The sequence below is a fragment of the Xenopus tropicalis genome, chromosome 7 (genome assembly GCF_000004195.4).
Source record: "Xenopus tropicalis strain Nigerian chromosome 7, UCB_Xtro_10.0, whole genome shotgun sequence".
Taxonomy (NCBI): domain Eukaryota; kingdom Metazoa; phylum Chordata; class Amphibia; order Anura; family Pipidae; genus Xenopus; species Xenopus tropicalis.
Genome location: NC_030683.2, coordinates 110,439,309 through 110,453,509, shown reverse-complemented (window position 1 = coordinate 110,453,509; position 14,201 = coordinate 110,439,309). Strand labels below are relative to the sequence as shown.

Below are 14,201 nucleotides of genomic sequence, written 5' to 3'. Positions count from 1 at the left end.
ATAGGTAAATGTGACTTTCTAAACACCTTTGGAGTGTAGTGGGCTAATACTTTTCATAGCCACATTATTGTCAAGACTAATGATACAAATGGGTACCTCCATGAAAGGTATTTTATAAGGTGGGCAGCTGGGGGCCCAGAACAAATCTAAAGCCTGCCAGGCTGTATTAGTCAGTTCTGACTCACAGGAGCTTACCTTCAGCAAAACAACTAACTTACCAGGGTTAATTCAATTTTTCTGCAAAGGAAGCTGACTCATGCGACCTACCTATTATAGTTATACCTTCCAGGAACCTCCAGAGCACCCTTGTCTAATAAACAACAGGTGTGATGCCCACTAACAGGCAAATCAATTGCCTATTACCACACAATGCCATCAGTTTGTCTACCCTACTGTATTGTGAACAAATTCTCTGTGCCTTATGCAGATTGCACCTTTTTGATGGATCTGTGAGAAGGTGCACGGGGCAGATGCAGGGTTCCTAGTGTACCTGTGCCCACAGTGTCTAGGTTGTGCCTACTAGTAAGAGGCATGCATATGGATGCTGATGGCACATGGTGACCCATGCATGGGATGCACATTTTGTGCTCCAAAGTGCTCTGTGGGCAAAATACAAGGTGTTTCTTGCCATTCTTGTATATTGCTCCATTTTGTAAATAGACCCCTTGTAATGTAGAATATCTATGCACAAAGGGGAGTGTAAGTAAATAGCTTATCTGTTGCAATAAAATGTAACTGACATATCCTGTTTGTCTTACAGATCTGAGCAGCTGGTGACTTCAACATCCATCCTTATAATGGTCTACTCTTTCTCTCTCCCAACCCTTGTACCAGAGTGATAATGGGAACTCTGGTACAGAGGATGGCTGAAAGGAAGCAGTGGAGAGTCCAGCTCCTGACCGTGGACTAAAGGCTAGCTGGGTATCTAAACACAAGCCAACTACAACTAAAATCAACCATGCTTTAACAACCAGTGTACTGATCCATTGTACCCAAAAGGTCACAGATACAAGTCAGCGTTTGGATGCACCTATCTATAGATCTGCCACTCAAACACAAGCTTTTTGAAAAGAAAACATAATTTTACTCTACTTCCCATTATACATCAATTAAAAAATATGCAGCCTTTCATAATTTTTAATTTTTGGTTTAACTTTGGTTTGGAAGCCAGAGTTCCCCTTTAAAGGAGAAGGAAAGTCATTTTGGCATATAACTGCCAATAGATTAGCCACATTAGTGCCACCTAGAACAATATATTTATTCTGCAGAAAACTTTACTATACCTGAGTAAAGAGCCCTAGACACTTTCTCTGATTGCAGCTGCCATTTTAGCTTGGTGTTCATAGCTTCCTGTTTGCAGTCTAACCATTATAGCTCAGATCACACATTCCTAAGGGAGGGGGAAGTGAGTTTTGTGAATTATTAAGGGGAGGGGAACAGGAGAAGAGAGAGCTGTGCAGATTGGGCCCCAGGAATGAAGGATTTTTCTGAGAGAGGAAGTCAGATACCCTAAGAACATGTTAACAAAAAAGGAGACAAGAAATCCTGTATTTCTTTTGATAGAGGACTCAGTGCAGCTTTTCTGTGAGCGCTTATGGCTGTTTTTACATAGACCTTTTTGATAAAGCTTACTTAGGTTTTACCTTTCCTTCTCCTTTAAGCATGGCATGTTGGCACTACTGCTCTTGTAACAGCTGACTATGCTGGAAGCTGTAGTTCTTCTGATTAAAATGCTGGTGTATTTTAGTGACTGGAGTTGAAATAAAGTCATTATGTATGTAATGGGTCTATTGATTTGTAACCTAGTTTTAGAAATATCATTTTTATCCACATATAAGGTTCACAATTATAGGCAGTACTGTAAATAGAAACATTCAAGTGCAGCTCTGACTTTACTGTTCATTTTGATGAAAGGTAAGTGGAGAGTCTCCAGCAAGGAGCATTAAAATAAAGAAGTGCAGATAACAGGAATTCATTTCCAGAAAAATTATATGACGTCTATGAAGGCAGATGCAAAAAATGTATTACTTCCCAAATCAGGTCCAATCAAAATGTTCCACTCGTACACCATTTACATGCTGGGTTCATCTGCTAAATAGAAGCTACTAACTATACTGTAGTGGTTTCTGCCCCCACTGCCACCTGAAGCAGCACATACAAAGCTTAGACTGGGCAAGTTAGGGTGGAGTGCAGTCACTAGTTTTGGATGCAAAGCTGCACTCTTTGCACTTAAGCTGAATCTCCAGTTTGAAATGAACTTTTTGCTGTTGATAGAGGTGGAGATGTACTTGGCAACATAAGGTGCTACCCCTTTACAGCTGGTATATAGGTTATGGGCTCGGCCACAGGTAATAGGCTGTTGTCTGCTTAAGTATGGGCACCTCAGACAGGTTTGCATCAGCTCATTAGTGCAGTCCTTAGTACAGTATGATCCCCGGCCCATTGCCTTGATCAGCCTTATTTTGCAAAGCATGGGGGCGGGCCATGTTTTGGTCCACATCAAACTACCAAGGTACCATCGGTGTAGACTAAGGGTCACCAATCAGCCTTGCTCTGTTCCTTACCTATTACCTAGAATTCCCAGAACATGGTTGTTGATTTACAAACACATTAGATGTTTGCTTTTACTTTCTAACTTGTAAAAGCCATCATAAAGCAAATCCCTGATTGGTTGTTAATGACAATTGCACTTGTGTGTTAGTAAATTAGCCCTCTCGTGTAATGTCCCAATTACTACACTAAGGGGTATATTTATCATACTGTGTAAAAAGTGCAGTAAATGTTGCTCATGGCAGCCAATCAGATACTTTGCTTTGGTTTTCTAACTGTTGAAATCAAATTGCTGATTGGTTGCCCTGGGCAACATCACCGGTAATGCTTCACTCCACTTTTTTACACAGCATGATAAATATACCCCTATGATGTGAGTGGCAACACCTCAGTTTCCCCAGTCTGTGACCCTTGTGCAATATTCACAGTCCCTGCAGCACACAGCAGTCGTTGGCATGTCTGACAGTGCAAACAGGAGGAATTCTGGTTTTACCTTTCTGAAGAACGTTTCTGGACTGCACTAAGCTGAATCAAAGGAAACACATCTACAGTTGTTGGCTGTTCGTGCAAAATACGCGAGTTTGATTAGTCTTTAATCTTTTTTTTTAAAACACACTGGATTTGTCAGTGATTGTGCACCCCCTGCTGGACTCCTCAACACATGAGTAGAAACTAAAACACTGGCACTCAGGAGCTGCAAACGGGACTAGCCCTTTAGAAATCTTTATTTCTGCAATAAAGATTTCTTAAGGGCTAGTCCCGTTTGCAGCTCCTGAGTGCCAGTGTTTTAGTTTCTACTTGGAATTTTGGGAGGGTGCCGATCCCTCCAACATTGTGCACCGAGCGCTAAAGTATCTTGGAGAGCAAAGGGTGTGCGAGAGGTCTTCTGTTTGTTTACTCCTCAACACATGAAACATGAGTACTGCTAAAGTTGACCACCATCCTGCTTAAAACCCTACTGAGATACTTTTAAGGGGGCCGTATATGTGTATATAACATTTGGTGAGGTCAAACAAGTGGTAATATGCTTGATCTGGCCACCTAAGTGGTGGGCAAAATTAGGCAGATTTCATAATTTGGTCCCAGACCAATTATCATAATAATAATTAATATTATTATTTGCTGTTTCCTGAGTTCCTTTCCAAACACAAACCAATAAACTGCACTGGCAATGGGGCTGATTTATGAATACAGTTTCACTGCTTTACAACTGAGCAGTCTACTACAAGCTAGAAACTAGTAATATCTAATAGGGCTAGTAAATAAGCCCTATTGCAGCAATTGAAACAATGTGGCAGCCCCAGATCATATGTAAGCAGCATATGGAGTGTTGGCTTGGTGGTAATGTCTGGAACAGTGGGCCCAGCCGCCAATCCTATTGTATTTTTCCATCTTTGGTGCTTATTCTATAAAAACTATGCAGAGAATAGGAAGGTTATATGGTGGGTTGAGTAAGTAGTATGGATGTAAGTAGTATGGATGTAAACAAAATATACTGTGCTCTCCTCATGTTTCTATGTGTTGGCTCCACAGCTTGTGTACTGAAGGCATAGCTAACACTAAACAAGTTGCAGAGACAAGAAAAACAAACAACCACTAAGTTTTTAGGACTTAGGGCTCTGGCACACGGGGAGATTAGTCGCCCGCGGCAAAACTCCCCATTCGCGGGCAACTAATCTCCCCGAGTTTCCTTCCCCCTGTCATCCCCGCGGCGGGGCGATTTCGGGAAATCGCCGAAAAAGACTCGTGAGGCTTTTTCGGCAATTTGTGCGAAATCGCGCTGCCGCGTCTGCCATCCCGCCGGCGACTTACATGTTCGCCGGTGGGATGGCAGGGGGAAGGCAACTCGGGGAGATTAGTCGCCCGCGAACAGGGAGTTTTGCCGCGGGCGACTAATCTCCCCGTGTGCCAGAGCCCTTAAGTTTCTACCCAGTGACCCATTCTGCAGTCACTGAGTGTATGCAGCGAAATAATGGATATTTCACTTACAAAACACACTACACTAGTACGCATTGTATGTATGTATGTATAACTTTATTTATAAAGAGCCACAAGGGTACGCAGCGATGTAGTCTTACAGAATACAAAATTACACCCAGGGAGGACGTGATATAATAAATAAATATATATATTTATATATATAAGTGCCATGTGGTATGAGACACAGTAGGAAGGGGGTCCCTGCCCCGTAGAGCTTCATTGTAGTTACATTGGAGGGCACAGAACATTTCTATCGACTGACATATATGGGCATATTTATTACACTAAGCCATCACTGGTGATGTTGGCCATAGCAACCAATCTCACCATTTTAACATAACTCTGCCCTCATGACGCATTATGGTAACTTTGGAAAGTATAAGGCGGTGCCCTCACTTTAGAGTGTAAGTATATACCTGCAGATGTAGAAAGCATTTCTTTTCTAACTAGACCATTATGCCTGTAGGAGGATTCATTTTCAGTTCTTCTCTAGCCTGCAAACATGGTGCAGGTGCCCCTTTACTAAAAGACTGTACTAGCAGCTGCCAACTGCAGTAGCCCCAACACTCCCATTCCACCACACAAACGCCTTGCAAACTGCGCAACCACATTTAATTCTGCGCGTCCTTGAACGGCCCCGGAGCGTCTTAAAGTTTTGCAAAGCCGATTGGTTCGCCAAAGAGAGGCTTGAAACGCCCTGTTAATTTTTGTAACCCTTTACAGCTTCTTTCCTTATACAAACCTTAATGTACCTTTACGATATCTAAATATACTATGCTCCAAAGTGTACGATATCGTTTTTGTCATATTCGTCTTATATAACATAATACAACCTTAAAGCCAAAATGTCGCACCCCTGTGTGTTAGGGTTAATGGTACAACCAACATGCGCAGTCTGTCGCCTGTACCACAGAGCAGGATTACGCTAGTTAGACCGGCCTGCCCCTCTCTGTCATGGCTGCCGGTTGTTTAGTTGGGCAAAGGGCCGGTCCCTTATCGGATAAACTGTCCGGTTACTGCTGGGTTTTGCTGCCTCTTCTCTTAGTGGCGACTGCTCAAGCTTCTGTGTGTAGGCTCAAGGTGAGCGGGGCTTTAGAGAAGGGCAGGTGTATGTACTGGGGCCGGGGCTCCCTGAGTGCTGCTGCTGACTGTGCTCAATCAGAATTAAAGCTACAGAAAAGACTGCGCTTTAGTTCAGTACAGACACATAGGCATAGTCACAAACAGTGCGCACATTTGCGCCTGGACGCTAACCTCATGGCAACCAGTTACACTGGTGCTTGGGTAGGGCGGAAGGGAATTTACTCTGGGCCGCTAGCAGTAGTAGGGCCCTGTGAGGGGAACAAAGGCAGTACAAGGGACATCTATTGTGCAACAATTCTTAGATATTTAGCTTGCATGTCAGGGTTACAATATATACAGCAGGGTACATAAGATTTATATATAAAGTATATATAAAGAAAGGGTACTGCACACACAGGGACTTAATGCAAAGAAATAAGTGTTTATTGAAAAAAATCCAATGTTTTGAGCACCGTCTTGTGCTCTTCCTCAGGGAAAAAACAGAGGTTTTTTTCTTTGCATTAAGTCCATGTGTGTGCAGTACCCTTTCTTTATATATATATATATATATATATGTCACTCTGAATGTCAGTATCCTTCAATATGGGAATATTTTAGTGTTAATTTGCATCTGACGTGTAATTGCTATACAAATACCCCTTTAAATGTGTGCAATGTTGTATCTGTCTCAGAACAAATAACAGGAATAAAGGTGGTCATACACGGTGCAGTTGTCTCCTGATGTGCCCACCTACAGCGGGTGTACGGGCCGTTGGATGTGGTCCCTGATCCGATTGAGATCTGGCCTGTTAGCGGTGCCCATACACGGGCAGATAAGCCTGTAAGTCAGCCTATAAATATGTATTGTTTTATGATATTCAGACAGGAGATGGAAGAGATTCCGAAAGCTGTGGAACCAACCTTGAACTAGAGCATTCCTTTGAACTGGGTAAGTGATGCACGCCTTGGCACCCTGCCTAGTTGCCTTAGAAATTCCCATGGTTCTTACGTTTTGTATGGATATGTGTACATTTTTATTTATCTAGCACAATTTGTAAGCAGCACTGTACAGTAAAACAGTACATTGAGAGAACAGACAGGGCTCAATTTATCAATGTAAAATTATTTACATGCAGCAAATCCGCTTACTACTGGAAAAATGCACAAGAAGGTTTTTTTTCTATGTTTAAAGGGGACATATTGTGTGAAAAACAATATTGTACTCCTCAAAATATAGAAGGAATGTACTTTAAAAAGTAGTTTGGGGCTGATTTATTGAACATTTCTCCAAAAACCCCACTAGTCCCATCCATCTGTGTCACTTCCTGCTGCCTTCACCCTGTGTGACTGCAGGGCTGTGATTGGCTATTCCCCTCCTACTGTACTTCTGGCAGGGACCGTTAGGACACGCCTACCCCTCATATGAAACACAATCAGAGACCTGAGAGGATCCATAAGGAGCTCAATAAAGGGGCCATTTTTACAGACAGTGTTAACTTTTAGCCCAAAGTGAAACCAGCATCATATATTATTCATAACTGCCTACAAGATTAGTGTTTTCTTCTTTTATCCTATATGTCTCTTTTAAAGATGGGGTTGGCATATTAAAAGGTTTTTTTACATGTTGTGATCTGAATTGTAGTTGCTAGTAAATTAGGTTGAGCCCCTGACCCGCCCCTGATTCACCCCAATCTTGCCCTTTCTTCTATCAGATCTCTCCATAATTTGACCATCACCCTGTCCCTTTGCAACACTGCTTCCCCCCATTTACATCACAGACATGAACCTTCAAAAAGGTGGCAGCCATACCAGCGGGTCGATAAAGTGGCCCATACAGTCAGACTAATGGAAGTCAATTTGTCATCTTATCAATGCACTCAAAGCAGTACACTTATAATGATAGCTATAGTTCCTAAGTAGTTAGGTGGCTCTATATAACTACACTAATATGGTGCATACTACATTAACAGCTGACTGGCCGTGATTTGGATGTCGCTACTTTATGTTCAACCTGAGAAGAAGTATCTGTATCTGGTGTTTTTGTACTGTAGATGTCATTAAACTACAGCTTCCTGCACCCTGTGGGACATCTGGATGATCCCCTAGTTGCCCATTGCTAATTCAATGTCTACTTTTTTCCTGTTTTGTTTCTGTTCACAGAAATAATAACATTGAAATGAATATGAATAATTTGCCTAAATGTAATTGTTCCTGTTCTCACACAGATGATAGCATCCATTTCAAAAAGAGGGGATCTTTGATCTGGAGTGGGACAGCCGAGCAAAGCATATCTATTCTGCAGAAGCAACTCACAGAAGATGAGAGAAACAAATTACGGGTAAGTAGGCATGGAAACGGGCAGAGAACAAGATCTGTAATTACAAAGGTGTTTTACATGTCTTTTTATAAAAATGTAATGATTATGCTGTACATTTTTAAAAAATTTTCTAATCTCTTAGGATATTGCAAACCTGAATGGGCTTTATCGAATTAGGGTTCCTAGAAAATTGGGTATTACAGAAGAAGCCAATGAATATGTCACATCCTTTGTCCGAGCAGTAAGTTGTTTAATGTGTTGTGTTTAAAATGTGCGTTGCACATATGGGAGAAGTAAATCACATGGCTAAAAAGCATATGGGGGATACTGGGAGATGTTTTCTGTGGGTTGACTTTCCTGGACAGAGCAGACATGTATTATATGTTATGTTTGTTTATATGGATGTGCTAGGTTTATCGCATTGGTACAGGAGAAGAAACCCTACCTCTCTATTGGCCTTACAGTTTTTTTCTTTGCAGTGTTCCATGGTCGAGTCCCATCTCTCTGACCAAATCAGCGTTCATACAGATATTTCAGGAAATGTCGTTGGCATTTCCATTGTGACTTTCCCTGGGTCCTGCAATGGTGCAGAGGTGGAGGATGTGGACCTGGAAATGTTCAACACTACTGTCTACATTCAGCAGCCAATAGCAGCAGCAGTGTGAGTATAATGTTCTAGTTCACACACATATCTTTTTCTGAGTAAATATATCTTTAAATGTTTCTTTTATATAATAAAACATGACAAATGTATAAAAGCACTTGGCCTGTGACCTTGTGCCTTTTCATGTTTAACTCCAGGGACACTTTTAATAGACTTATATTTTACAATAGAGGGATCATTGTTCCGTATACATATGGACATATCAGCCTAGGTTCTACATTTTGTTAGTAGAGTTAGTTAAAGGAACAGTAACACCAAAAAATGAAAGTGTTTTAAAGTAATTAAAATATAATGTACAGTTGCCCTGCGCTGGTAAAACTGGTAAGTTTGCAACAGAAATGCTACTATAGTTTATATAAATGAGCTGCTATGTCAACACGGGGGCAGCCATTGAAGCTGGGAAAAAGGAGAAAAGGCACAGGCACATAGCAGATAACAAATAAGCTTTGTAGAATATAATGGGGTTTTATCTGTTATCTGTGCCTTTTCTCCTGTAAATGGCTGCCCACATGGCTACACAGAAGCTTTATTATATAAACTATAGAAGTCTTTCTAAGGAAAACACACCAGTTGTACCATTACAGGGCAGCATTACATTATATAGTAATTACTTTTATACACTTTCATTTTTTGGTGTTACTGTCCCTTTAAATGGAGCAAAGTGTACATTTCTGGCCCAACATTGGTCCGCTTGCTGCTAGAGGAAGGTCTGGTGAGGTGATGAAAATGTTAAACATTAACATCATTAAAAGGTTACTGAGTGCAGAACATTTACGCTTTTGACAGGCACACTGGTTAATTGCTATTTTTAGAGTTTATCTATGCTTTTTTCTTTTTATCAGACCCGAGACTGCAGCATTTATTGAACGCCTAGAGATGGAACAAGCCCAAAAAGCAAAGAATCCCCAAGAGCAGAAGTCATTCTTTGCCAAATATGTAAGTTTATGGTTTGATTGGATTCAAGCTGCAGAAACTTGTGTTTAGCTGCTAATGATATTGATGTGCTTCCTTATACAGGACTATACTTGCTTAGAATAATATAATGTCTTGGGAAATCCAAACAATGATGGAAGCAGATTGAGAGAACCTCCTTTTAGCCACCATATAAACAGGGCTTTTTATGACTGCCTGTTTTATCTTTCCCTCCTCACAGTGGCATATTATTCTGGGAGGGGCAATGTTGCTAATGTTAACCAATTCGGCGAAGGTTCCGAGGGAGCAAGGACAGCAGGCCTGAGGACTTAAAGTAATTCTCCTCACCTCAACTCTCTCTACCCTTGTAAAGCTTTTATTTCTTACTATCTTCTTTTCTCTGAGCTCTGAGACATAACTTCAAGTAGCACATTTAGAGCTGTCACGATCAGTTGGAAAAACAAATATTTTTCCACATATATGGCCTCCTTAGTGATTGTTTGCCATAACCTATACCCTCCAATTTTATTTTCCTTCTGTTAAATTAAGTAACCCTGTTAGAAAGAAGTGCAAATCAAGATAATAAAAGGGAAAGCAAGCTAAAGAGTATTACAGCGGTGCTGTGAATAGAGTTTGGGAAAAAATGCTTAGATCCATCACCCACAATTATTTTTCTTTTGTATATTTAATATCCCTAAGTCATTTGTAGGTTGGCAGTGGCCACAGGATACATGCTACTTTTCTCAGATCTCAGAGACACCTGTAACAGACCCATAGCTGGCCTTGCATTGTACCACTATATATGCTAAATTATTGTATTGCAAGAATAAATGGCTTCAAACAAAGATTGCACGTCCCTAAAGATCAGTAGGCCCTCTCTGAGCAACTGTAGCCGGGATGCATTATAGCTCGTATAAGAGGATTTTTCTACCTTTACGTCTTTCTTTATTTTGGTGATGGTACACTCTTCACATTTCATTTCTGCTCACTGTGGTAGTTCAGTAGACAATACTTCTAGGGTGGATGTTGTATGATTATTGTAAAGCAGGACTTTGGTAGGGTATCTGAAAAAACCCAGTGTGGTGGTAGTCATGAAATTTCTTGGCAGCAGACTGGTTGCATGAGTGCTATGTTTGGGGCACCAGGAAAGGTTTTGTTATTGCAGGGTTAATGAACCTTGCCTGATAATTAGGTACAACACTGGTTCCCTCAGGTTTCTGCCAGGACTAGCTTTGCAGCTTCACAGAGCATTTAAAGAAGCAGAATATGGCATGTATATAAACCAAAGAGTAGTGATGAGCGAAATTTTTGGCAAGGCATGGATTTGCGGCAAATTTCTGCGTTTCGCTATTAGCGGATTTTTTTGCAAAAGGCCGCAAACGATTTGCTGCAGAAAAATTTGCGCAGTGATTGTAATTGATTACCTTATATTCCAGGTTGGTGCTCCTGTTAGCAGAAAACCACACCAGCCTGGAGTAGCTGTGAGAGAGTGGTGTGGTTTTCTCCTAACAGGACCACCAACCTGTGGTATAAGGTAAGCGATTACAATCACGGGGGGGGTGTCTAACATTTTGGCACCCCCCAAGTGATTTTACCTTTCATTCTCCTTGTCTATTTAATGTCAAGCAGTTAATATACTTTAGCAAAAGTGACCCAGGCCTTACCTGACTTTAAGGTCACCCCCACTTCAAAGAGTAATGCAGAGCAACTGTTCCGAGCTGCTGTAGATTACCTGTGAGCTATTCCATCCCCTTTCCGTGCTAAATCCATCTGCAGCAGGATCACCTCCTAACACCAAATTTGCAAATTTTGTCAGCCCACTTTGGCTATATAACCCGCTGGTGCTGTGCCAGGGCTGCCCAGTGTATGAGCCCACCTTTAGATTTAGCAAATGCTAAGAGAGACGTTGTATGTGGTGGGGTTGATAAAGGGGAGAAGTAGCAGGGTTCATTGAGTGGAGAGGTGATTGAAAGACTGGCAGAAAGGTGAGACGATGGAGAGGACGTGAGGGAGAGAAAAGTGGTACTGCTATTGGCACAGGCTACCGGGACTCATTTTTTGCAGGTACCAAACTATAGGTTCCAGCCTATTTTCATCAATTTGCCGGCTAAGGAAATCCTTACATGGGTACCTTAGAATGGACACTGGGTAGCCTGAAATCCGTTGCTGATCTATCCATGCATGCAAAGGGCAGTAGGCTGGTGGTAGTTTTAGTTGTCTAAAAAACTTAAATATGTTTAAATTTATATGTTATATCTATATAAAATATACATACGTGTATATTTTTATCTGCAGCTGTATGTTATTTCTCTTTTTTTTTTTTAGGATGGTTCTCCCTGCTGGACGTTAATTTAACAAACAACTCAGTAATTGTTTTTTCCACTTCAATTTGCAATTCCCCATAAATTGAATTTCTGTGCCTTTGCATGAGCTGGCAGCATCGCTATAAAGAGATAATTAGTGCTAACAATTGTTTCCATTTTGCAGTGGATGTACATTATTCCCGTCGTGTTGTTCTTAATGATGTCTGGAGCGTCTGACGCTGGCAACCAAGGAGGCAATGGTGGAGGAGGCGGTGGCAGTGGGGGAGGAAGGTGATTGCTATGAATGGAACCTTGATGTCCCCTTTGAGAATACACTGGCAGCCTTTATCACAGCTGGCTATCACCAGTGCATGTGAACTGCATTATTTTGTTACATGGAGCACAGCATTCCATTTGCCACCATCTGCAAGAAGAGAGATTCAATGGATTTGATTGAAACTAAACCTAAAATGCAACTTTCTTTTTATGAAAATGCTCCCAGTAGTAGTCACAAATATATATACATGCAAAGGTATCAGGAGCTTGGGAGGATACTGCAGTATGGATGGGGTCGTAGGGATCATTTGTCTACTAAAGGACACATCAAGTGTGTCTCCTACTCACAACTGAATACTTGCTCTTTGCTACATAGTAACTGTATACACATTTGTCAGAGAATATATATTTGTGAATGAGATGCATTTTCATATGGGCTCAACTTGGATTTTAGTTTTAATGATGCATTAATTTATTAAAAACTTTGGAATTATTTGGTGTGTGGTTCGGTGTGTATTGTTGGAATGGACAGATATAAAACTATGCTGAGTTTGACAGACTGACATCTGGAGCCATCGCAGGGAGAATGATGCTATTGATAATTAACCTATTAATTGAACTTTTTTTTTACTATAATGATTCAGTATATGAAATCCCAGGTTCTTACTATTTGTATGTTCCAGAAAATACTAAAAAAAAAAAATCTAATATATGAAAGGATACTGAGAGTTCAGCAAGCTAGTTGGGCATTCCTGAATAAAATTGTGACATTAAAAGGATTGTTGATTTTTATTTTGATATATACAATGATATGAGACAATTTGTAATTGGTTTACATTTTTTATTATTGGTTTTTGACTTATTTACCTCTTTGTTCAGCAACTCTCTAGTTAACCTGAAGATGAGCCATCTTTTTAAGATTTCTTTTTGCCCTTTGTCTCTTTCTTTGTTTTTTTGGGCTGATGAAGTTGAACTTTATCACAAACTATTTCCTAGAAGGAATTCTTGAAATCTTCCCTGCAACATTCCCTTTCCCTTAATTTTTGGTCTTTATTGAGTATTATCATGTGCCTGTCTTTCAGTGTCAAGCTGCTAAAATAAATACTTGGTTATTAATGCTTCACCTATGGGACATGAACCAATAGGTTAGTGTGGATCTCAGTGATTCTCTTTAACCATTGTCATGCTAAGTTTTTTTTTCCCTTTGCAAAATGCGCTGTGCGACATAGATAAATGGAAAACGTGGAAAATGTACAATCTACATCACCGGAAAAGTGGTATGGTTCTTTCATGTGAGCACTGTAGATTCTCTGTTGAAGGGTTAATGCAGTGATATTTCATCGTATGATACAATAATAACTTAAATAAGGTATGTGATTCTAGACAAACCCCCATATATAATAAAAGGTGCTAGCTTTGCCCAGGAGCAGTAACCTATAGCAACCAATAAGATGTTTGCTTTTAAACAGGTGACCATTACATTCTACCTGCTGATTGGTTGCTATGGGTTTTTGCTCCTGGGCTAACCTAGTGCCTTTTATTACATAACCCCATAATTGTTTTGAATCAGCTGATTTTTACTTTTGGTGCCTGCAAAAAAATAGGCTATGTAACCCCGGGGGCAAACAATGCAGGTATGGCATTATCCAAAAGTCCTAAAATACAGCATTGCCATTTTACAATAGCCCTATTTAAACAAGCAATGCAGAAGCCTTTTTTTCTGTAATATAACAGTACCTTAGAGCCACACTCATGGTAAAACACTTCTTTTGGTGTTTTTTTCCCTTAATGTTTTTAGTAGCCTTAAGACACAGTACCTCAAATTATGGAAAACACCTGTATCTAGAAAAGTCTAGGTTCTAAGCATTACAGATAATTAATAGAGTGCCTGTATCAAGCATGCTGAGCTTTCTTTCGTAGATAGTATGTGCATTTCATTATGTAGCCACGAGAAGGCGCTCCTACTCTGCCACTGTTCTCACTACAGCAAATCCAAATTATCTCCAAATAATATTGCCTGGTAAGGACACAATGTTTTTGAAGCACAGGATCGTCCTTGTTTGTTAAAGGGCTTTCTTTATAAGCTGGTATGAGGGGAAGTAGCTGCAACGTCCAAGCCATCAGCAAAGCTCTAAAA

At 40.6% G+C, this 14,201-nt stretch overlaps 1 protein-coding gene and 1 non-coding gene across 3 annotated transcripts; both read left to right on the top strand.

The window, feature by feature from the left end:
- The first annotated feature begins 811 nt into the window (after nt 1-811).
- On the top strand, nt 812-875 carry mir150 (microRNA mir-150). Its single transcript, NR_049590.1, has one exon. It is a non-coding gene; the product is annotated as a microRNA mir-150 (primary transcript).
- Nucleotides 876-5,404: 4,529 nt separating this feature from the next.
- On the top strand, nt 5,405-13,180 carry emc10 (ER membrane protein complex subunit 10). 2 transcript variants are annotated; one of them, XM_012956621.3, is made up of 8 exons: nt 5,405-5,610; nt 6,475-6,541; nt 7,818-7,930; nt 8,052-8,150; nt 8,389-8,570; nt 9,416-9,509; nt 9,727-9,819; nt 11,973-13,180. In XM_012956621.3, the coding sequence occupies exons 1-7, from the start codon at nt 5,485-5,487 to the stop codon at nt 9,808-9,810; spliced, it is 765 nt and encodes a 254-aa protein (XP_012812075.1). In that variant the 5' UTR covers nt 5,405-5,484; the 3' UTR covers nt 9,811-9,819; nt 11,973-13,180. The 2 variants fall into 2 exon arrangements, with proteins under 2 accessions (XP_012812075.1, NP_988902.1); NM_203571.1 differs by lacking the exon at nt 9,727-9,819 and having other exon boundaries at nt 5,478-5,610; nt 11,973-12,557.
- Nucleotides 13,181-14,201: the final 1,021 nt, after the last annotated feature.